We start from the raw sequence: 25,236 nt of genomic DNA on the forward strand, positions 1-25,236 counted from the left end.
AAAATAAGGAAATCTACTCATTCCATAAATGTTCTCCATTATGTAACAGCCTTTTCAAAGAACTAGCTAAAAATGCCGTTAATATAATAAGAATAATGTATTTGTGGTACTTTTGAAAGCTCCACCAAGTTCATAACAACATCAAGAATACAAAGAAATAATACACAACGTTAGACTTACTTAGGTTTGTCTGGACTTTTGTAATAGTTGTTTCTTTTATAATTATTCCTCTATGGTGAATTTTAGCAATTTTTTTTAGCCTATTATTTGTTACTGCGTTAAACAAAGATCACATGCATCTTTTATAGGTCATTATTTGCCGTTTGCAAATTAAACCCAGATATTGCCAGCTACTGTATAGTTTCATTTTCTGTGTTGATGATTTGCATTTTGCGGTTGAAGTTGCATTCAGTTTGCACCATGCAAAGAATAAAGTCAGTAGCATCGGCCTTTAAAACGAACATCCAATGACACTGAAGCGCGTCCGCTGCCTCGACCAGTCTGACGGCACCGTGACCCACAGCCGGAGATTTATGAGGGATGCTGCAGCTGCCAGTGTTGTGGAGGAACTCGTCGAAGAACAAGGTAAAAACCTAATATATCCTAAGAACATGTCAGTGACCGCACTTGTAGTTTTGCTAATGTAGACTTTACAAATGTAAGCAAACACCGCGTCAGGTAGCCAGAATGAAGGTTGGTGTTGTTTTAAGGTAGCAACGTACCGTTAGCTCTTAGCTTTAGCGACAGTCAATACATCTGCCTTCAGTGCGCCCGCCGTTGAAGCCGATTTTTGGAATGGCCGCAGTGGCCAAATGGTGGTACTACAACTAACGTGACGTCATTTTAGCCCAAAACGACTTTTTTTATTTTTTTTTTAGCTAAATACATTACATAGCAAGAACACTTGTAAAGTGCTTATTTAAAACAGGACGGTTTAAAATGCGCTTAAAGCTGAATCCAGTTTTATTTTCTCTAATCATTTGACTGAGCTGAGAGTGGGAGATCGGAGGCGGGGCTTAAGGAAACATTTAAGTCCGCATGCTCTGTAAACAAAAGTCCCCGGATTATCCGGGTACTTTCTGAATCTACAGTCGCTCTACTATTGGGCTTCATGCGCCACTGAGCAACTCTCAGAGGATGATCAGAGCCCGTGTCCGACTCTGTGTCCTGTATTCTTTATACATCCACGGTGTCAATTGACAGTCGGTAACAGGTCAGCTGACTTAACCAACCTTGTTTATTTTGTGTCTCAAAATAAAATGTTGTGCTCTCTGTTATCGGTTACCCAGTCGCCAAACAGGAAACCGCTAGCTAGCTACATGTTATGCGGTGACAAAATAAACTCCAAGCTAGTCTGTGTTTAGGAACAAAAACAGTGAGTTGTCAGGGTTTCCCTCTGCTACAGTCAGTGATGGGTAAATGAATCACACGATCTCCTCGGGCAATGAAGTAAGAGGCTATTTAAAGCCTAAACCATAACCTCTGTCAGCTGCGGTATTGTCTGGTATTACATTCATTTCGTTAGTTTCACTATGATGTTTACTACAGTGCTGTTTTTTTTGGTGCAACACAGTGAAATCGTCGGCGTTAGTCTATTGCTGAATGTCAGGATAGTAACCAATACCTCGGTCCTCTTATGGGGAGACGGAACGTACTGTTTTCCAGCCCGCCCTCCTCAGTCCTCCCCCCTGTCTGTCTTGCTGGTCCTGTACATGTCATTTTGCCTGCGCGGGGTAAGTTACACAACCAGCCCGACATGCAAAATAGAAACACGTGTCTATAGGCGGTGCTAAAAAATACAGGTTCTGTGAATAACAACGACAGTCAAACACCCCATAGGACGGACAAACAGCCGTGTCGCAGGTTATTTAAGCGGTTTTCAGCCTGCAGGTTTGATCATGGATTTGAATTGGATATGAGAGGTGCGGACTCAACATGTGTTTTCCTTCCAGAGAGGACAATGATACGAACATGATCAGCGCCGATGGCTTCTCAAAATGCGAGGCGACTCTGCAAGAGAGATCGAGGAGGAGGCCCCCCGCAGAGATGCTCCATCTGCTGTCAGCTGTTATTGTTTGGCTTGTGACGGGAACCACCATCTCTAGCCTCAACAAATGGATATTTGCCGTGTACAACTTCAGGTACCCTCTGCTGCTGTCAGCGCTGCACATGCTGACAGCCATAGTGGTGGACTATGGACTGATCAAACTGCAAGTGATCCGCAAAAAAGGGGCTGCAGTGCAGGTGCTGACCCACAGCGCAAAATGTAAGGTGTTCCTGTTGAGTCTGACTTTCTGTGCCAGTATCGCTTTTGGGAATATGGGTTTGAACTATGTACAGCTGTCATTTGCACAAATGATCTACACCACCACCCCAATCTTTACTTTGGCCATCTCCACACTGATCCTGGGCAAGCAACACCATTTTCTCAAGTACACAGCCATGATGCCCATCTGCCTGGGAGCCTCCTTCAGCATCATGGGAGAGGTCCAGTACGATCAGACCGGCTGCTTCTTTGTGTTTGCAGCGACCATGTTGAGGGGCGTCAAGTCCATTCAGCAGAGTAAGTGTACTGTGCCTCTTGATTCTCCTGCCTCAGACTGTCACATTTAGTTTTCTGTGTTTTAATTTGTTGCTTTAAAAAGTAGTCTTTTTCTTATTCTAATACTCTCTTTAATCTGGAAAATGCATCTCATGCCACAGACATCAGAGGTTATTTTAGTGCCCCCTTCCCTTCAAACATGATCCTGGAACTTTTGTGATTCACTTTTCAGTCCAGTATCACGCCCTTACATTAAAGTGGAAAGTCACAGTAGTTTTCTGGTTACTAAGGGAACGTTATAAAAACATCAATAGACAGACTGTACATGCTGAGCCGTTGTCTGACTCGCATTGCTGGTTTATGAAAGAAATGGAAGAGTCATCATCAGCAGATTTATTCAAGGAAGCTTAGTTAGAGCTTTCTTTATTTGTCCCCTATGTTTCTATTCACAATCTTTTGTAATCTACTGCATTTGATGAAGTTAGCACAGAATCACAGTAGAGGATTGGATCTGGTAACATTTCAACATTTCTTGACTTGTTTTTAAATTGAATAATCTTTTTTTTTTGTTGACTTTTTACTTTACTGGATAACCTTGGTAAAACAAACACGACTTTCAGTACCAAACACACATTTTAACCTTGCATGTGTGTGAGTAGTTGAGGAGATTCTTGGAAAGAAAAGGATTCCTTTCTTGAATTAATCTTATAGTGCCAATTATCCAATCTACTCATTCATTTAATGTTCTGTGCTCCCAGGAAAGCATTTGGAGCAGGATTTGCCTTAAAGTTATTTTGCAGAGGATAAGGGTTTCTCACGTAATTAGTCGCCATAACATCGTAGTTACCAGAGGAAAAAATAGCAAGTAATGAGTTTCTAAAAATATAGCGAGGTATATCTGTAGAGCCACCGTATTAAATGGTTATGTAACGCCAAAGCAGTTATTCAGATTTTCCAAGAAGAATGTAAGGTCGCATACTTTGTACCTTGTGGAGCTGGGGGAGGCACTTCACGTCACGATTACAGAGGCAGGCTTGTGACTATCGGGTCATCCGTTCAGATAATCCTGTATAGCTGCTCAGTGACACACAGTACAAGGCTGCAGACGTGTAAAAATGTGCTTCAGTAAAAAGAAAAATCCCGTTGCACAAAATGGCTCTGTGTCAGGAATGTCATTTTTGCCAACAAACTAAAGTTAATAAAGTTGAAAAAGGGAGTCCTGCTTTTGGATTATGAGGCAGGATTTGTAAACAAGGTTCAGCAGGTTGAAGCTGCTGCACCTTACTTTTCATTTGAATTGCCAAACTATCTGGAGGATGTCTCAAGTTTCAAAAATCTATTTCCATCTCTTCCACATGTTGTTGTTGTTGTTTCCCTTTTATAAGTTATCATTTCTCTGACGCACTTTGGTAGTGCACATGTTTTTGTTTAAAGGGTTTTCACCAGTTTGGCAGTGACTGGGAACACGTTGAAGTGTTAACAGGGAAGGGAGTTCTTATTGAAACACAAAGAGGTTTTATAGATGTGTTTAGCTTCCTACTTGTCCCACGATACATGTACGTTTCCAAAAAGGAGGTTTGCATAATTTCCTGTTATCAGACAACTTTATAGCTTTGGCTGGAGTAAACAGAAAAGAGTCTGTCCTTAAATGTTTTACTACAAACACAAAGGAACCTGCTTTTATGCCACCTAACTTGTCTGCTAAATCATAGGTGTTTTAGGTATTTGACAGGCTTTGAAGTAGGAAACCAGTTGATATTTTCAGTGTCTTTTGGATCACGTGTGTAGCTGCTGTACCTAAGGTTGTGAAAAAGACATTTTGACTAGCTCTTCGATTCTGTAACATGTGTTACATCTTATATTTCTCTTGAGAACACTTTGTAGTGCATGCAGGGAATATAATCAGCACAGGTCACCTTCCACAGTGGCTGATCTGTTATCCTTATATCAACAAATGTCCTTTTTTTTAAAAAAGAAATCTGAAAAACTAAAGTCATAATGTTTATGAAAAACAAAAACCTTCTACTTAGATTTTAAAAGTGGCAGGCAAAAAAAGATATGGCCAGTAAAAATGTTCAGTTACCTCCACAGTGGCAAGTGAGGAAAAAACGTAATTTCGGACCCTGAGTGCATGACACCCTTCAAAGTTTTGATCTACACATGACACTGTTTATGTCAATAAACACATTCATGTTTGCAACCACCACAGACATTTCTGTGTTTACCAAAGGCTGTGAGAATGACCTTTTTGGCAAGCTGTTTTTATCCTCTCTCACGCTTGTTGTTACAGTTTACCTTATTAATTTACATCTCTTTGTAGAGGAATGAAATAAGCACCTCTCATCTGACAAGTACAGGGTACAGTTTACTCTGTCAGGTAAATATTATGTCACCTGCCACCACAGCAGATTTCTTTATATATACATTTTAAAAGCCAATACCTAAGATAAAAACACTCATTAAATACATGTATTCCCTATTGTACTGTATGTTACCACTGGTTATGTCTAATTCAAAAGCCACAGTGGCCAGTAGAAATGTGAAGTAATCCTCACAATAGCAGGTGAGGTAAAATAAAACAGACCCTGAGTTGTTTTGGAGTCAACAAAGTCTACACATGACACTGTCAATGTCAATCAACATCATCATGTTTGTAATCTCTGAAAACATGTCTCCGTTTGCTCAGGCATCTTACTCCAGGAGGAGAAGATCAACTCTGTGTTCCTGCTCTACCTGATGTCCATTCCCAGCTTCTGCATCTTGGCCGTGGCCGCTCTGGCGTTGGAAAACTGGGCTGTGCTGGAGTCTCCGCTTCACTACGACCGCCACCTGTGGGTCTTCATCTTGCTCAGCTGCCTGGGCTCAGTCATGTACAACCTGGCCAGCTGCTGCGTCATCACGCTCACCTCCGCCGTCACCCTGCATATCCTGGGCAACCTGAGCGTGGTAGGAAACCTGCTGCTGTCTCAGCTGCTTTTCGGCAGCGAGCTCTCCGCCCTGAGCTGCGCCGGCGCCGTGCTCACATTATCCGGCATGCTCATCTATCAGAACTCAGAGTTGATCGTCAGCTTCCTGGACGCACGCAAAGCCAAAGCTGAAAAGTCTGAACATGCAGACCTGGACAAAACTAGTGAATCTGAACCGACACATCCTCAGCCGAGAGCAGACGGGAAACAGGAAGACAAGATAGACTGAACAGAGAGGATGAAGGAGAGGATAAAAGGTTGAAGGATGAAAAGCCTCTTGCTGTAGTTGTGAGTGTCTTTAAGTGGTCAAGAGCAGCAGAGGGCGTGTGACCTCATAAGGCCATGATCACTGATGATGTGACAGATTTTATTTTATTTTGCCTATATCCTCACTGTGCCAGTCAATCTCTTCTCTGGTCACACCGAAGAGGAGTCTGCAGAGAGGAAGAGCTAGCCTTTACTTGTCATGGTGATGCTGAATTCTCTCCTTCATCTGTAGATCACTCATACATAGCCTATAGCGAATATGCATGCATGAGCACACCGAGCTGTTTGAAACCTCATGAGGTATTCACACTGTCAGTACTCTACTGTGAAAATGGTCTCGATAACAGAGGGCTCTGAGTGATGTTTGGGGCGGTGGTCGTGGATCCTGCGGAGAGCCTGGTGTGAGAGATCACTCCGTCAAATCTGAACGGGCACAATTTGTACTAAAAATATATTTGAAATGGTACTGTTACCTGACATTCACCCGGCCCTGTCATGGCGAGGGACTGGGATTTTGGCAGCTTTTTTTTGTTTTGTGAAGCGGGCAGCTTCTTAGATAAGGACACTAAACATTTTATTCAGAGGCAGAAGTTACAATGATGGACAAAGCCAACATATCTGTGCAATGAGACAACTCTTTTCCTCTACCGAAGCACATTTCTAACTTAAAGATGCCTGCATGTTTTGTTATATCAACCTCAGTATGGCTGCCCAGGCCTAGATTTAGTTCTCAGGCAGTCTCAGTAGAATAAATCCAATTATTTCCATCAGTGCGCTCCTCACTGCAGCTTTCCTCAATAATTAGGTTCACCAGTTCTCTAAGGAGTGTCACTCAACTTTAGCCGTCTTGTCCCTGTGGAAGAGATAAGGAAAAAGACAATTAAGATGTCCTTTAAGGTTGCTTCTTAAGTCCAAACTAATGCCTGAAGTAAGGTGTGTTTTTCCGCTCTCTGTGAGGGACATCTTCTTAAAGTTGGGAACACTTCCTGGAAAACTGACCTCTGCTGGATAGTGTTATGTTTTTTTTCTTTCAGTTTTTGAAAAGCATTTTGATGACATTATTTTATTTTGTTGACAAATCACATCTTATCCCGCTCTTAATATTTTTGTGGAAGAAAATATTTATTTTTGGATGGCCAGAGCTGGCTTTGTAATGCTGTAGATGTTGGTCCTGAAGTGTCTTGCACATGCATACGTTTGAACATGAGAGTGATGTCTGTTACTGTGAGATCCCTCCGACATGTACGGTGTGCCAAATGTCTCCGAAAGATTTCTGGTCCCACTCCCAAAATATTTGTTTCGTTATTAATCAAACACCATCCTTGCTCACCGACAGTTTGATGTCCCACAAGACCACGAAAACAACAAAGCCATACGTCAAGGTTTTTTATTTACGACACCCACCACATTTGATCTATATTTTGCCATAAAAATAACTGCAGGCAGCATTGTTTGCTTAAATATTTCACTATTGCATATTTAATATTTCAGGGGGGGGCCATTCATACAATTACATCACATCATACATACACCCCAGTTGGGAGAATACACATGAATGGGTTTTGATTTTCAGCCACTATAGGTTCATAGATCGTGTACAGCAGATCATTTCACTGGTTTTACATTATTGAATACCTCAGATGTTAAATAAGAATTGTTATGCCCTGTGTTCTTTTGTTATTAACTATTAGACTGAGATCAAGCAGCTTTACACCCACCACAATAAAACTGCAGCATGTGAATGATTTTTCTGTGTTCAGTAGCCCACAGATGTTAACATATTTAAAAACACACTCATGTTGTCTCCAGTGACTCCATCTTTTAGTTTAACCTCTTTTAACAATCACTAACCTGTGGGAGTTGGGCTGCCTCTTCTCATGTACACCATGTTGAGCAGATTGTGAGTGTGGGGCAAAGAAACTGTTGCACTTAAAGAGGTCACGAAGACGCCGCCTTCAAAGCCTACAGTTCCTGTGTAAATACTGGTTTAAACTTTGCAAAGCTAGTTTGGTGTACATAGTTATTTTATAGTCATATATATATGGCTGGTTTAAGCTAAACTGGTTTCAGAATGAAGCGTTTGCCTCATGCCTTATTTGGACATAATGTAGATAAGACAGAAGTTATTTTAGTTGTCATTTTGTCCATTTTTTTGATCCATACAGCTGGTGCTTCTGTTAAGGGGTGAAGAAATGGGCGTTTCATAAACACTTCAGATGCTTGAATAAAAATAAAAAAGTACAATAACAATTACCAAACCAACAACCTCCCTGACTCAGTGTTTGGCTGCATCAGACACTATTTTCTTCTGCCTAAGTTTAAATACATTTTTCCCTCAGAGTTTAAAAAAATGTCAATGCAATATGTAACTTCTAAATACATGATTTGCATTATGCTGTTTAATGCTAATTTAGTTTTTAATCATTTTTCCACTTACAAGTGAAGCAAAGCAATAGTGTACATTTACCACATTGAGTTGGTGAAATCAGTAGAAATAAAGCTGCCTTTACGGCTGCAATTTAAGGTTATTTTAATTGCAGATTCAATGTTGATACCATGTGAAAAAATCTAATTCCCAGTTGAACCTGACCAACAGTTCTCACACTTTTTTTTTGTTGAATACATTTTTGTTAGACCTTCTAATGTTATTTTGAAGCAGCTATGCATGTTCACCACTAGGTGGCGCAATTGATCTCATTCTGATTTATTAGATAGTTCTCTAAATCTACATGAACTTAAATACTGAACACTGACTGATGTAGTTAAAAAGTGTCACTTGCTATCAGTGTTTCTTTCAGATTGTGTATGTGTGTGTGTGTGTGTGTGTGTGTGTGTGTGTGTGTGTGTGTGTGTGTGTGTGTGTGTGTAGGCCCTCTGTCCTCAGATTCCTCTGTTTCTGTAAACAGGGTGGTCACTGCTCAGTCTTTTGCCTGAATAAGGCAGTGCTCCTCACTTTTTTTTCAACCTTTTTAACCCGTTGTTTTCCAGTCACAAGAGTTTCAAGCTGCAGCCTCCAGATGAAGCGGTGAAAATTGTGATTTAAAAAAAAAAAGTGTTCCCCCCTAACATTTCACATTACATCATCAAGGCTGCCGGGACAAGAGGAGGAGAGACTGCTGAGGGTGACAGAAACATCTCCCCTCCTCCTTCATCGTTCTCCTTCCCATCTTGGGTGGTTCCTGTAAGTCGCCTCCACTCGCTCTCCAAACATGCATCCTTATGAAGCGCTGCGGTGTGAGGTGTGATGTCAAGCCTGAGATCTCACAGCTGACCAGTAAACTCTGAAGTGGACCCAGGAGAGGCTGAAAACTTTTAAGAAGCCACAAAAGTTTGCCCCCTGAAAACAGGTGAGTGACACTGCACCTCATCACCCCCCACTCCCCATCATCAGGGTCTATTTCTCACATTTGTATTGCTTCAATCTTCCCATCTTGTGCTCTAGGCTTCCTGCCACTCCTTTTCCCTCTGTGTCTGAGTGCATAGTTGTACGCTGCTATCAGATTCTTCTACTAAGGGTCTCGTTCCACCACATTACTATATTTGTACGTGTTTTTGGCCCTTCTCTGCTGCACTCAGGTCCTGAGATGCAATGAGAGGTTCTCCAGTAAGACAAACATTTCCCTGCAGGGCTGCTCAGTTTGTGACTCACACAACTGTTTATATTTGAATTACTGCAGTGTGATTTTATGCCCTGCTCCTGACATTTGCACGCAACTATACGAAGTATCTCGTCTGTAACAAATTCAAACCTTGTCCATTCTTATTCAGACCAGGTTTTTTGCATTAATGTGTTTTCCTTTCCTTTTATTTTTCTCAAAAGCTTAAATGTGTTTCTGCATGTGTCCTTGCTTGTCAAATATCCTGAAGAAATGATGTATCTTGGTGTTGTATTTTTTCCCCAATGTATAGATTTGCTTCTCGGAAATGGAGTCAAAAACTCATGTTGGATCAGCAGTAGAGACCAGCGTAGAACTGTCTGCTATTGAAGATGAAGAAGTTCTCAACAAGATGGTGAGCCGATGTGTGACTATTAATTAAATATGTCTCTTGCCACAGTGCTTATATAAAGGGGAAATAATCCCACAGATAACCTTGCATGTTTCACAAAAAAAATCTGCCTTTTGTATTTGCGGATATTTTATGAATCACTCTTGACACTTTCTCAAATTGTCTTTTAAGCTGGATAATGCAAAAGATTTTGAAGAGAGAAAGATTTTACGTGCTGCATTAAGGGACCTGCTCAAGAAAAAGAGAGGTAAAATCTGAAGTTACCATGATAGAATCTGCAATAAACCGCTGATGTTTTGCTTCATTACTAAATGTTCCACCATTCCTCCCTCCTCAGATAAGCGAGAACAGGATCGAGGGTCGAGGCAGCAAGACTTGAGGCAGCAGGGACTGAGTAAAGGAGGGACGACCGGTGGAGCTGTAAGCATCGGCAGAGCATCCATGAACCAGCAGCCTCCAACAAAAAGTGAGCTTCTAAAGACAATGTCAGAGAGTCTCTGATACTTCTATGTTTTGTTTGCATGACGAAAGATTTTTGATGTTTTGATTCTCTTCATCTTGTTAGAGACGTCAGGCCAGGCCTCTCCATCAGTAGGCAGGTGAGTCAAATGTATGCTCAGTTTTACATGTTTGGTGTCCTTACCTGTAATGACTGTGAACAGGTAAAGCGCTTATTCAATCCAAGATTTGTCCACACAATACACTTCTTTTTGTCTTTGAAAGGGAGCGGTGAGCAAAGGGGGAATTCAGTTGGTTGCTTTCTGCAAATTTACTGCTAAATGCCACAAAATCCACCACACTGTACCTTTTAAGTAGCCAGATCCAAAAGATGTTAATTTATTTATTTAGTCGTTATTTGAAGCCTTTGTTTTTAAGTCCTTTTATTTAATACTTTTTATTTTTCTGATTATTTCATTAACAGATGCACTTTGCTCAGAATATAAACTCATACATTTACATAACAAAATCCTAACTATACTATTATTATCCCTTGCTCTTATTTATTATAGTGTATTTTTTTTATATCTAGCACATACGTTATTTAATGTTGCAATTTTTAGTCTTGCTTAATACATTTTTTGTTGTTGTTTTTCCTTATTTACTTATTTGCTGTGCTGTTTAATGGTGCATTGTGAGAAACTACAGTCTACATGCTTGTATGAAAGGTGTATATAAATAAAGTTGAGTTGAAAGATAACTGTGAGGTAAATCCTAATGTCATTTCTAGTAGGAGCCCAACAGTTGCAAAGAACAGTCTTCATGCATATTACGTTTTTTAACCAAAAAAGGAAACAGAGATTTATTAAGCAAAGCATTTGCCAAGCTGTGTCTGTTACCAGCAGTTTGTATCTTCTTGTCTTTATTTTTCCTTAGCAAGACCAGTCCTGCTGTATCCTCAGCCCAGAACTGTCCTTCTCCTGCTGCAGCACCCAATGCTAAAAATGTCAAACAGATGCTTCTGGACTGGTGCAGGGCCAAAACAGAGCCATATGAGGTAAACATGCCCTACGTCTTTTTGTCTGTAAATTATTGCCTAGTGGAGCTATATATAGCTCTGCCCCTTACGTTTCCTTCTCTGCCACTACTTCTCCTAAACTGAAACAAATCAGGGGGTGAACATCCAAAACTTCTCCTCAAGTTGGAAGGATGGTATAGCCTTCTGCGCCTTGGTGCACCGCTTCTTCCCCGATGCATTCGAGTATTACATCCTCAACCCCACCAAGCCCAAGGAAAACTTTCAGCTGGCTTTTAGCACTGCCGAGTGAGTCGTCTTTCCTTATATGAAGAAGCAGGAGCATCTTGTCTGATACAAAATCCAGTCGTGCCTTGCAGTTGAAAATAAAGTCATTTATCAAAGTCTGACTCAAGTGGTTTTGTCTCTCTGTCTCTCTGCAGGAGGCTGGCTGGCTGCCCCCCCCTGCTGGACCCTGATGACTTAGTCCGGATGAAAGAGCCTGACTGGAAGTGTGTGTACACGTACATCCAGGAGTTTTATCGCTGCCTGGTGGAGAAAGGCCTGGTGAAAACCAAATCGCGATCGTAGACTCTGAGAAGTCAGAAAAGCTTTGATAATCAGCTGTGATTTTATAATTTACACAATCAACACGCACAAGCTGAGATCAAAAAGATAATGCTACGCACGTTTTTACATTTCTGAGTAGATATTACGTATTTAATGTGTCTGGGTGATGACTATTCACAGTGCCTTATGTGTAGCCTTTGTGTGGTTGTATTAGAAAGGACTTGTGCTCTCAGTGGACAGCTGGCGCTTGGGTTAAATGCATTCCTCTGAGATTACACATCTGCAATAATCCCAGTCAGCGCTATAGAGACTCTGGGAACACATTTTATCATGATGCTGTTGAGGGCCTGAGGGTGTGAGTATTAAAAAAGCATTTAATAAAAATCCTTCTGTTATTCATTTTGTCCTTTTTTTTATAAAACTGATAGTTAAAGTTAATGGTACCATAGATACTAAGTGGTGTATTTACCTGATACATTATTCAGTATTCACAACTACTCGTGTTTTATTCAAGACTATTCCACTTTGTTATAGATAGCTTTGATTTATGTTCAGATTGGAATTTAGACTTTAAATTTATAATAGAAAACCTGTTCGAAATGTAGGACTTTGATTTTAAAAGAGGCGTCAATGACAGGAAATGTAATTTGTAGGATCCAGTGTTTTATGAGCTTGACAAACACTAGAGACTATCTCACCCCCCTTCTTCTATCCTCTGCCTTTTGTGAAGCCCCTGACTTTAAGGAGGTGCAATACTAAGATGGCCTGAATACTCCTTTTAATACAACAATTCCCCTAATCTAAGTATTATGTGGTGTGTGTGTGTGTCTATATCACATTCGTCCGATCCACTTCACACTTGGTGGATGTATTGCTGGGGCCCCAAGGGAGTGCAGTGCCAGATGTGGTATTTTTTGGCCAGATGGAAACATTATGACAACAAAATTGGCCTGAAACCTTTGGACCGTAAGACTCACAAACAAAATCTGTCCATCAAGGCTAATCTGTCCTTAAAAGCCTCGTCTGAACCCATTTCCACCTAGATTTTTCTTTTGGTCTCTTTTTGCCCCTGCAAAGTCTTTACATTTTGAGCAATTCTCACCATTTTTGATATAGAACATCTTTTGACCAAACTGGGAAAAGTCACTGGTTCATACTTTCGATGTTCCTTAGCTGGCCCTTTATATTACAACACATTTCATATTTCCTGAAAGTTTAGTGCTACTGCAACCTTTTTCTTTAGACAAGTGTAGATATGATGTCTGAGTGACCATGACCAATTCTGTGTCATTTTGTAAACAGGTGGCGCTGTAGAAGCATCACATAAATATAAAGGAAGGAATCTCTTTCTCCAAATGTGCACTCGGTCTGTACTGTCCCTGGCATTTTACGAAAACCAAGGATCCAATCAACTTAAGACTTGTTGGGTTTAACGCTGATTACCCAAGGGAGTGCATTGTCAAACAATACAATAGGCCCAATTAAAATGGGCACGGTCTCCAAACAGCCACAATAGACATATTGACACATTTCACAGTTCATGTGCTAAATAATGTTTACTTTACATAGGAACTTCCAGGGAAGATGTTCTGTATCAAAACTGGGGACAATTGCTCAAAATGTAAAGATGTAGCCGGGGAAAAAAAGACAAAAAGAACAATCTGGGTGCAAAAAGGTCCAGGCTTTTACGGATTCGCCTTGATTGACAGATTTTGTTAAAATGCCATGGTATTTCAGGGTAAATATTAGTTTTTAATCAGCACAATATTAAGAAAATCTTAATAAAATAGAACCAAGAAATATAATATAATGTCAAGGTATAAACAGCTAGATAAAAAAGTAGTTTTAATTGCCGACTAAATTCATTGATTGCATACCAAAGATAGCTCCAACAGACCGAAATTTAGATATTGGCATGCTGATCAATTCCCCCCTCCAGTGACGCACTGGTGCCAGATTAATGCGTCAGTGAAAGGACAGATGCTCAATCATTTCTGGCCTGATGCCCTTTTTGGCAGCTGATTTTTGTTTTGCCTTTGATGCTCTGCCCGCCCCCTCAGGTGCACTCATATTTTTCCCAGAGTGCACAGAGCGAGAGAGGGTGGCAGTACCGCGGGTGTGCTGGAGGTGGATGACGGAGAAGTGCACATCTGCTTCGGCCAGCTGTAGACAGGAGAGAGATAGTGATTAGTAGGATGAGTTATAACCAGCCGTCGTGTCGTTGTTTATACATCAACATGCAAGAGATCGGAAACATCAACCGTGACCGCCTACTCCTGTCCTGACAGCCGGACTCCTCTGCACCGACACGGAAACGCTCGTTGCTCGCGGTACCGACGGGGCGCCTCGTTCCTGCAGGTTGGCTGTTGCTGGGTCAGTGTGTCTCCGGATTGAACATCTAAAAATCCCCAAAAATCTTTTAATGTGACAGCACGGTCGCGTTGATTGACGTGCGAGAAAACAAAGGAGACTGATGCTGAAGCCCTCTGTGAAATTGTGAGATCACCTTCGCGGTTCACCTTGGAAGAAAGTAAAAAAAGAAAACGCATGAAAGGTAAGACTGGGGTTTTCATGAGGATGTTTTTATTGCACCTGCGTGTGTGTCTTGATTCTGAATGAGAAATTGTTCTATATGGTGTTTCCAATGAGTCAAGCCTGGTGTTATGAAGCTGTCATTTACTTGACTCGCAGGCTCGTGGGCTATGATGTGGACACTGGATCTCTGAGGTGGCACTTCATCTCTCAAAGTTTCTACTTTTAAAGTGAATTCAGTACAACCCCGTCTGACCACCATTAGTCAGAGCTCTGTTTTCCAGGTTACTATAGTAGTCACGTGAGATTCTCTGTTATACTAATTTGCATGTCATGAATTATTTACAGAGGTGTATAATTTCTGAGTGGAGGAGGGCACACAAACAAAATGGTGGGAGTATTCCTCCTCCTTGTGACCTACAGAGAGTGTTGACATTGTCAGATGTACTCCGGTATCTGCAGCTGTGGTTGGTGAGCCGTGGTGCGATTCACGCTCTCATGCCATCCCATAATGAGCACCAAAAGTCTAGGCTCTGTAAAAGGGGGCCAGGAGGCTAATTAATGTTGCTAGGCGACAAGGATATAATCCAGGTCGGGGGTACAAAGTTATTTCCTCAGCTCTGTGGTGGAAAATAACTAAGTGCGTTTAATTCACTACAATTATCTGACAGCTGTGGCTACCAGTTACTTAAAGATTCTAAATATAAAATATAATCAATTATGATTGAATAAAGCAATATATAAAGTAGTAAGAAATAGTCAAACTTAAACCAGTGGTAATTAAAATGCTTACACATTATTGCACCTTTATTTTTAATCCAATGTCATAATTTATGATGCTTATACTTTTATACTTTACCTTGAGAATACATAGAAGTATTCACATAGTCACAGATCATTTCTATGCTGATAATTATTCACACTTTTACTTTATTATTATATCTGAGCACTTCTTCCATCACTGCCTCAGCCCAAGTGCTTACTCATGATAACGTCATCAGTGATGTCTGAGAAGCTTGATGTGAGAGCACAGCTGCTCAATATGATGTGATACATGTATGCCGCTTCCGCTCAATGCAAGCAAATCCTCTGCCGTTACACCTGTTTACCGATAACGATTCACTGATTGATGTTTAGAGGCTGAGTGAAGGCGGCTTTCAGAATGCAAACATAATTTGTTTGCTCTTTGCAAGTCCCACCTTGTAATAATGTGTCTTTTCCTTCCAACACATTGTCTAAAGTGACTAAATACATTTACCCCTTAAGTAGTGTTTTGAGGTTCTTGTACTTGAGCATTCCCATATTACTTTGTACTTCTTCTCCACAGTATTATTTATTTAATCACCTTAGTTACTAGTAATTTCGCAGACTCAGATAAATTAATTATGGTCTATTTTTAAAAGATACAACTTATTGATCGCTGCAAAGAAATTCACCATCCTCCCATCTACGATAAAATTAGCCGCACCTTTGAAACGTAATTCTGATTCTTTGTGGATACACATGTTAATGCAGGACTTTCACATGTAACATATTTTTTGTATACTGTAGCATTACTACCTCTACTTCAATCATCAATTAAGTAAAATATATTTGTACTTCTTCCCTCACTGGCTATAACTCTCCTTATACTTCCTGTTGCAGGTTGATCATGCAGCGGCAACCAATCAGCACCGACCCTTGTGGGCCCAACATGCAGCCTGGACCCTGTGTGTTCATCGGAGGTGGCCCTGGTTTACCTCGACAGCTCACAACCCAGGAACCAATGCTGGTCAGCCTATCAGAGGAGCTCAAGAAACAGTCTTCATTGAGCCCCATGCAAGCTGCCATTGCACCTGTGAGACTGACGGATGAAATGCAGTCAGGGCAGCCAAAGTCCGGCTCCACTGCAACGACACTGATGAGCATTAGCCGGCCGAGACCGACCGCTTTGGGAACAAAACCTGCTCATAAGTCTCCCAGAATCTTAGAGGACCTCTCAAAGGAAATAGATTTGATCCCAGTTTGTATCCCAGGACCTCATAGTGCCAACCTCACGTCGCATTCCCAGACAGAGGCCTCCCTCTGCCGCCACAGTCCTCAGAGCCCCCGCAGCCCTCAGTCTTTCACCGGCCAGCCTTACCTGAGCACCACCAACACCCTCAGCCCTCAGCCACAGAGAACCCCCTCCCCTGGGGGCTCCACACCAAGCCAAGAGCAGCCAGAGAACAATGACTTCAGGTAAACATTTATATATTTCTTTATGCAGTGGTTAAAAGAAAGGATTCGGTAATTGTTTGTATTTGTATTGTAAATGTTTCCTATTATGTCTGAATACAGCTGCAGTTAGCGGCTGTAAGGAAACTGATGTGTGCCAGACCATGTCACATGCATCAAGGCTGCCAAGAGTTTGTGAACCTGACAGAGTGACACAGCCACATTTTATTGGCAGACTTCCCAGAGGCATATTTTCCTTGTGATGCTCACTCACACACAGCGACTGCCTGTGTTAACTCAGTTTACATTTGTCCAATTTGTGTTGATATAAAGGATAAATGCATATTTAGTATTCAGATTCAGCCACTCATTCTCTCTCACTAAAACTTGTATCATTATATAGTAATACACCATACAAGTATATATTCAATTACATGTTAGCAGTTAATAGGGTTTTAAGTAGGTACACATCAATAATCAGATTTGTAATATTTAAGAGTTTTCTTCTGAATACCATATCAATGATTTATGTTGTGTGGGAAATTAGATGTAAACATTTTAAAAGTAAAATGTTAATTAAGTATTTTGACCAATCAGCCAAATTGCAGATCTAAATATCAAAGTGTCTTTGAATGCCAAGGGTGAGTTTTTAAAGCAGCCTGTATTTGGAAATAAAACATGATAATGATAATTATACACGTTTTCACTTGTCAGTTTTCAAAGTAAGGCCACAAAATATTTCACAATATATAAATGCATGAAAAACCATGCTAAAAATAATTAAAGGCAGTTTTAGATCTACAAAAGAAACACATTTCCTTTTACTATACATTGATTTTCGTGTTATAATATATTATACTACTGAAATCAATTAAAAAATCTTCACTGTTATATGCCTTTGACATTTTTTGTAGTTAAAACTTTCAAAAACACCAACATTGTCCTTTAACTCCATTTAAAAGTAGTATATATGAACAGTATATCTTTTGCTTGAACTGTTTTAACGTGACTGCAGATTTTAAGAATTGAATCAAAAGAAAATGAATAGGCAACTATTTGAATACTGATTAATCATTTGAGTCATTCTTCAAGTGAATATGCCAGATATTAGCTTCTTAAATGTCACAGTGTGTTGCTTTTCTTCTACAATAATTAACTGAATCTTTGTGGGATTTGAACTTTAGACATTAGTAGACATCACTAGGTATTTTGGGAACCTGAGTTTGACATTCTCACAATTTTTTGACATTTTAAAGTCAATTAATACAAATGTCAGTCCAACCCTAGTGAGATGCTTGTTTATTTGATAAAATAGTGTTACTAGTGATTCTGAAGGACAGTTAGCTCCATCTATTTATCTTTTATAGTGCACACACACACCCACACACACACACACACACACACACACACACATGCCTACACACACACACACACACACACACACACACACACACACACACACACACACACACACACACACACACACACACACACACAACACACATGCCTACACACACACCTTAGCCATCTTCAAGGTACAAGGGGTGCTTAATTGTGCGTATCTTTTTTCTATATACAGCAACACTGATGGAAGCTATTTTCTCTGAGGATTATAGCACAGATTATGTCCTCTTACACCCTACATTATACAACATATAGTACTAAAATTTAATGCGGCATTTCCCATGCTTCTATCCTCTGAAAGGGTGTACATTGTCACGTGGAACGTGGGATCAGCTGTCCCGCCAGATGACATCACTTCTCTGTTCGGACCAAATGTTTCAGATGGGAGCGTTGACATGTTTATCATCGGGTAAGCAAGTTTTTCCGACAGTCTCAGCGCTGCCAGAGAGACAGCCGCGAGTGCCCACTCAGTCATCTGTGTTCATCTTGATGCGTCCCATCAATCTCATTTTTGTTATTGCTGTTGAATTCCGCTTGTTTATGACTTTTCTCTACTTTTCTGGCACCGCACAGACTCCAGGAAGTGAACTCCATGATAAACAAGCGGCTGAAGGATGCTCTTTTTTCAGACCAGTGGAGTGAGCGTTGCATGGACACACTCAGTCCTTTTGGATATGTTTTGGTCAGTAAATCTGCTCATACAAGATAAGACAAGATAATCCTTTATTAGTTCCACAGTTAAGACATTTTTGTATATATTAGCAGCAAGGTGGACAGTGCAACAGGAGGCATCAGTAAAAAAAAATCAAGATCAAATAATTAGAAACTGTAAAGATATAATTGATAAAGAAACAGTAAATATTCAAAATAAGAAAGTAGACAGACTGAATGATTGAATTCAAATGACTTCACCTATGAAATACAAATATCACACATTATTAACATTAATATTATTATTGATATATGAGTTAAACTGTAGATTTTTGACTCATATCCTATTTATGCCATTTTAAAATCCAGTTCACCGTATTGATATATCCTTTTTTATCCGTTTAGGTGGCGTCCCAGCGTATGCAGGGAGTGCTGCTGCTGGTTTTCTCCAAATTCTGCCACCTTCCATTCCTCAGAGGTGTGCAGACAGAGAGTACGCGCACAGGACTTGGGGGATATTGGGTACGTGCTTCAATTGTGAATTCTGAGATTTATTACGTTGCAACGTTGGTGGTGGGTTTCTATCAAAGGGGGGTAGGGTGTTATAAGGTGGTGTGTGTGTGCTCCCTCCTCTGCGTGCATGCGTGTATGCATGTGTGACCTTCCTGTGTGTGTTGATGTCAGCATCACCCTTGCATGCTGCAGTCTCCTTCTCTTTGAGGTCAGTGCAGCAGCAGCAGGCTGTCTGGCTGTCTGGTGCTTTGATTCAGGGGCAGAAAAACATCCTGACTTTGTCCCTGAACACAGATAGAATCCAGGTAAGAATAAATATGTAATACATAAGGGATCCATTTCACACCGTGTCCTCTGTCTGCCCTTTTTTTTCTCACTCTAAGGGGAATAAAGGGGGCGTGAGTGCGAGGATGACGATGTTCGGCCACCCGGTGTGCTTTCTCAACTGTCACCTGCCCGCTCACATGAGGAACCTGGAGCAGCGCATGGAGGACTTTGAAAGCATCCTGCAGCAGCAGCAGTTTGAAGGAGGCACTGCCACGGGTGTCCTGGACCACGAGTGGGTGACATTTGAATTTAATAAATGAAGCTTAAGATTGATTACCCATAAAAAAAATGTAAACATTCGTTCAAAAAATAGATTTATTCAAACCAAATTTGCTCACCAATAATAAATAAATATTTGGGTCGGCATTTTGCATGATTGAGTCTCATTATTTGACCTTTAATGTGTCTTTGGTTTTAAGTAATTCATTTAATTTGACCAATAATGTTACAGCTTTCTTGGAGTAGCACCGAACATAAAATACAATTAGATATTCAATAGAACTTTACAATAAAAACGTTCATTTTTAAAATGAAAATGTATTCTGTGTTTTTTTCTGTCCCCAGTGTTGTTTTTTGGTTTGGGGATTTAAATTTTCGTATTGAGGACTATGACATCCATGTGGTGAAATGTGCCATCGAGAGCAGTAAGCTTCCTCTTCTGTTGGAGCGAGATCAGGTGAGGCAACATTTCCCCCTACAAATATGAATAATTTTAGAAGGTTTTACACCAGCTGTTTGTCTCTAAATCACCAACTGAAACCAACAGAGGGCACTGATTCTCACCTCGTCTGTCTTCTCTACAGCTGAACATGGCTAAAAACACAGAATCTGTCCTTGAAGGCTTCCTTGAGGGACCTTTAAATTTTCCTCCCACTTATAAGTTTGATGTGGGCACTCATACGTACGACACCAGGTTGGTCCAGTCGCCAAACTCACTCCATCAATTTTATTTTCCATCAGCAAAACAGAAGCCGTCCACTCTGACATTCAGCTCCTCTTTGACTCTTATTTTTTCAGTGCAAAGAAGAGGAAACCGGCCTGGACAGATCGCATCCTCTGGCGCACTCGTCGCACCGGCTCCCCAGTTCCTACCCACAATGCAGCACTGCAGCGGGGTCTGACCTCGTGGCTGGGTGGAGTGACTAAAGTGACACAACATGTGTACCGAAGTCACATGGGCTACACCATCAGCGACCACAAGCCTGTTTCTGCCGTGTTTTCACTGCATGTGAGCCGATATTCCCTCAAATGTTTCTTATCTTGTCTAAATTTAAAGCACTCTTTGTATAGCTTGCTTATTTTTTTCTTTAGAGGGATAGTTCAGTCAGAATGATGGGTACCAGAGCAAAGCAATGTATTTCTATGGACAGGGGCAGCAGCAAAACACCCTAAACAACAGTATCAGTTCAAGTTTAAGCTATACTTTCTTTAATTCAGAGGTTTGTCTTGCTGTCAGACAACCCTTTTTTCCAAATCTCAAGTCAATTTAAAATCCATCAGTGCTCTTTTCAAAGCCACCATTGACAAAACCAGTAATTTTACCTCGTAGAATACAGGAGTGCCTGGTTTACTGCTACCTTGACAAATATGTTTTTTGTGTCACTTGAATCTTAACTAACCCTATTAAACACTAACATCATCATCGATAATATAAAATGATTAAATGATAACACTAACCCTATACCCTTGAAATGGTTAAAACATCAACAACAATCTAAATATAGATTATACTTAAACTGATATAGGTTTGTTAAGGAGGGCTTGTACCCATAGCAGAACGTTTCTTTTCTTCCAAGCTACTAGTACTGCTGTGTATTTCTCCAAACTTGTTGCATGCCAACAGTCATTCACTTACTAAGGATGAGTACCTTATCCAACCCCACTTCCAATCCAATCCAAACTGTCCCTTTAATGTCTCTTTCTGCTAGTTCCCATTCAAGGTGGATATGCCCCTGGTGGAGCTGCAGGTAAACAAGGTGTGGTGTAAAGTCTCAGAAGCTACAGTTCGATTCACAGTTGCATCGAATTATCAGCGAAGCTCGTGGGACTGGGTAGCAATATACAAGGTAACATTACGATTGTTTTTGGTCAAAAGCTCGTGAAAATTTCGATGTGATTGAATGCCCAGTTCAAGCATTTGAAATGATGTCCATTTGTTGTTCTGCAACAGGTTGGATTCAGACATCACAAAGATTACCAGGCATACATATGGGCCAAGGGAGAGCATGCAACACAGGTTTGTGTCAGACACTCAAATGCCATTTACTTTGAGCTGCAGCTGGATTCAAATGTAATTTATTTCTGCTCTTTCTTCCCAAGGTGACATTTTCAGAAGAGGATTTGCCGAGAGATGATGGTGAATACATCCTGGGCTACTACAGTAACAACATGAACACCATTGTTGGACTGTCAACGCCAATTCAGGTAAAAGTCAGAGGACAAAAGGTAGCCATCTCACTGCTTGTTATGTTGTATTCATTAATGAATATGCCCATACACAGTATATGGCCATAAGTATGTTGGCTACCAGGCATTGCAGGCATGTGACTGCGCTTGTGTTAAAGCCACACTTTGGGAACATTTTCCACACGTCTTTTAGACCAGGGTGCAGGAAAAGAGCATTAGTGAAGTGGAACCCTTACAGGTAGATTCACAATCTTTGTTCTAGTTTATAATTAATATGGTTCTTTCCACACAAACTGGAAAAGCTAGTGTGCCTAGATGCATTGTCATGTTGCCAACATAGTTTAGTTTTACTATTGACAGAAAATAATTCAGCTAGAACTAAGATAAAATAATTGTTTCCAATAATATAATATAACAGTAATATATTTATACATAAACCGCTTTTATTACATTTTTACTTATCAAAAGAAAGTTACACAGCAATCGAAGAACTTAGAATCAATGAACCAAAAATAACAAGAATCAGTTCAAATACAAGTGAAACTATGTTATGTAATACAGGCTTGGATTGAAAATGACTCATGATACCTCCTGTACTTTAGTATTTCCACTTTCTGCTTATATATGTTTATATTACACTATAGTACAGAGTGGAATAATGTACCTCTTACTGTTTTATCTAACAGCTACTTGTTAGCGTGCAAATAAATGTTGTTCATACAGAACATGTGCTATGTGTAGTACATAAAGTAAATAAGCTCCGCCTAAAGGACAACATTAAAATGTGGCTGAAAATGTAAAACTAATTATTCAATAACACTGAAAGGGCATACTGTTGAACAATTACTTTATCTTTTGATACTTTGAAAAGATCTGTTTTCTATACTTTTACTTATAAAATAAAAGTTTGAATTAGGTTTGCCGATATACTTCTGGGAATATATATTCTATTTCTGCAACCCATGTCTTCTATCCTGCACAGATCAAGATCCCCATTTACAGCCCCACCGTGCACCGCTCCAGTAGTTCAGACGTTAGCTCAGAAGACGACAGCACTCTGGTTCTGCTGGCTCCATGCTCCCGCAGCCCGAGCCCCAAAAATGGCAAACACCACCACCACCACCACCACCGCCATCGCCGCAGTCGCAGCCCCGCCCTCCCTGCTCTCTCCTCCAACCCCCTCCCTTCCCTACAGGGACTCAGCCTTTGTCCTCGCTCCAAAGAAGGACAGACTCTCTCCCCCTCATCTGCTGCTAAGAAGGAGCGACTTGTTTCGCCGGACACTGTGTTGTCCCCCACCATCAGCCCGCTCACCCCCCGCAGCCCAGTGTCTCCAGGCGGGGGGGTGACTGCACCCGAGGCTTTGATTGCTGCCATCCTAGGTGAACACAGACCAGCTCAGGTTAGCCCCACAGGGGTCAAACACATAGGAAAGACAGGGAAAACAGACACATAGGATATGAACATCTATTTTTAAAGGAATACTTCACACAAAGAAAGCCCATTTGTGTATCAATAATTCACCCTATGTTATTTTGAATAATTAAAGACAATGTTTCTCTCCCGTGCCTTTACAATAACCGCCAGTAAAGAAAAAAAAAATTGTAGTGGAACTGAAGTTAATGTTCAACATTTCCATTGACAAATACTCAAACACTTTATGCAGTATAATCTAATCCTTATTTATCCATTATGATCGATACTTCCCAAGCACATTGACTTTGACATGCATTTAAACTAAAATCTTAATATCCAATACACTTCAGACTAGCACGGATGAAAATAGGCTTAAAGAGGGAGCTTTTAAATAGTAACGTTTGAGCAAAAATGCATGTGTTTGCATTATTGGGGTCATAGTTGTAAAAGGGTATTTATATCGTTTTGCATTTGATTTTAGTGCATCCCTTATTAACTACAATTCATTGAGAATTGAGAAAGGCATGTGATTAAAACATGTTTGATTCAAGAACCCAAAGTAACACATTGTTAGTTATTCATATACAAATGGTCATGTTGTTGGGAAAGTATTATATTAAAAAGAGGTTCTGTATAAAGAAAATAACGGCAAAATTCATGCATTCAGGGTCCGATCGTATCCCACAAAGTCGCAGTGCTCGTAGAAGCAGCACATTCGGTGACTCCTAATGTAGTTTGCAAACATTCCCGTTGTAGCACTGCTGTACTCTGTCTCTGAATCTGCCATCACCTCATACACTATGTGTATCCTGGAGTCAAAGATGTGTCCAGACTCCTGAAGACAAGTGCTTTTATTTATAGATTCATAAGCTATATCATACATAAACAAACATATTGAATGTGAAACCAAAGTCAGAGTAAACCTGTGATGAATGTGACCGGTTGTTATTGACAGCAATACTAATTGGAGCTGCAACTAGACATTTTTTTTCTTATTGTTGGTTCCTTTGTTGATTATTTTTTTCCTCAATAATGTCCGAAAACAGTGAAAACCGTTGATGAGGGTTATCCTAAGCCCAAAATGACGTCTTTAAATGTCTTATTTTGTCCACAACTCATAGAGTAAACAAACCGGTTTTCTTTTGTCCTTAAAAAACATCTAAACCCAATTAACTGACTATCATAATAGTTGGCAATTAATTGAATCTTTGCAGCTCTAATATGGATCCATGTAAATAGTCCTGTATGAAAAAAGGATGCTTGACCAGAAGCATAGATGGTATGTTATAGTGTGTGAGAGTGTGAGAGTGAGTGAGTGAGTGAGTGAGTGAGTGAGTGAGTGAGTGAGTGAGTGAGTGAGTGAGTGAGTGAGTGAGTGAGTGAGTGAGAGACTTTGTGCAGACCTGTGTGTTGAAACAGAAATGTGTGAAACATGCATTTTTTTGACCAGATGTTTTAAACTTTTAACTCTGTTGTTCTTGGTCTGTATTCAGAAAAATAAAAAGTAAACAAAAAAGGAACATTTTACGTCCTCAGAGTTAGTATGAAATGTAAACGTGTCCTTGTGACTTGAACAGTAATCTTAGATCGATGCTCTTTTTCCTCGCAGCCTTGTGAATACAGCCCCTGTACAGAGTCAGTGAGTGGGCGTACTCATGTGTATGTTTTGTTTAATGGAAATTACATTTAATTGTGTGAGTGTGCAAATAAAACCAGACTCACATGGACTCAGTGTATTATTTACTTAAAGACATTTAACTTAATCTCTGTTTATCAGTTTAACCTTTAAACATTATTCAAATTATTCACCTCTATTTATTTTTTTGTGTATAGTCACTTTGCTTTAAGTCATCTCTTTGTCCCTTGTACATTATAATATGCTTATACTGATACAGAATGTGTGAGCTACTGTATGAGTTGCCTCAAAGGTTAGAATAAAGTAGCCCATCTTCTGTGGTATTTAATAAAATTGGCAAACAACTCGT

General features: G+C 40.3%; 3 protein-coding genes across 6 annotated transcripts; all 3 read left to right on the forward strand.

Annotated features, from left to right (window-relative positions):
* The first annotated feature begins 423 nt into the window (after window positions 1-423).
* slc35e4 (solute carrier family 35 member E4) lies at window positions 424-8,040 on the forward strand. Of its 4 annotated transcripts, none has more exons than XM_063889572.1 (3): window positions 424-585; window positions 1,953-2,563; window positions 5,229-8,040. In XM_063889572.1, the coding sequence occupies exons 2-3, from the start codon at window positions 1,972-1,974 to the stop codon at window positions 5,735-5,737; spliced, it is 1,101 nt and encodes a 366-aa protein (XP_063745642.1). In that variant the 5' UTR covers window positions 424-585; window positions 1,953-1,971; the 3' UTR covers window positions 5,738-8,040. The 4 variants fall into 4 exon arrangements, with proteins under 4 accessions (XP_063745642.1, XP_063745643.1, XP_063745645.1 ...); XM_063889573.1 differs by lacking the exon at window positions 424-585 and adding an exon at window positions 1,079-1,213; XM_063889575.1 differs by lacking the exon at window positions 424-585 and adding an exon at window positions 1,317-1,863.
* A 665-nt stretch (window positions 8,041-8,705) lies between these two features.
* On the forward strand, window positions 8,706-12,201 carry smtna (smoothelin a). Its single transcript, XM_063889576.1, has 8 exons — window positions 8,706-9,122; window positions 9,685-9,786; window positions 9,955-10,030; window positions 10,121-10,249; window positions 10,349-10,382; window positions 11,158-11,278; window positions 11,394-11,545; window positions 11,680-12,201. The coding sequence occupies exons 2-8, from the start codon at window positions 9,700-9,702 to the stop codon at window positions 11,825-11,827; spliced, it is 747 nt and encodes a 248-aa protein (XP_063745646.1). The 5' UTR covers window positions 8,706-9,122; window positions 9,685-9,699; the 3' UTR covers window positions 11,828-12,201.
* A 1,730-nt stretch (window positions 12,202-13,931) lies between these two features.
* Window positions 13,932-24,978, forward strand: LOC134868014 (inositol polyphosphate 5-phosphatase K). Its single transcript, XM_063888869.1, has 13 exons — window positions 13,932-14,360; window positions 15,983-16,558; window positions 18,240-18,347; window positions 18,512-18,620; window positions 18,995-19,111; window positions 19,486-19,661; window positions 19,994-20,105; window positions 20,233-20,342; window positions 20,447-20,657; window positions 21,358-21,495; window positions 21,600-21,665; window positions 21,749-21,853; window positions 22,818-24,978. The coding sequence occupies exons 2-13, from the start codon at window positions 15,990-15,992 to the stop codon at window positions 23,289-23,291; spliced, it is 2,295 nt and encodes a 764-aa protein (XP_063744939.1). The 5' UTR covers window positions 13,932-14,360; window positions 15,983-15,989; the 3' UTR covers window positions 23,292-24,978.
* The last annotated feature ends 258 nt before the right edge of the window (window positions 24,979-25,236 follow it).

The sequence above is a fragment of the Eleginops maclovinus genome, chromosome 8, assembly GCF_036324505.1.
Source record: "Eleginops maclovinus isolate JMC-PN-2008 ecotype Puerto Natales chromosome 8, JC_Emac_rtc_rv5, whole genome shotgun sequence".
NCBI classification, from domain to species: Eukaryota; Metazoa; Chordata; class Actinopteri; order Perciformes; family Eleginopidae; genus Eleginops; species Eleginops maclovinus.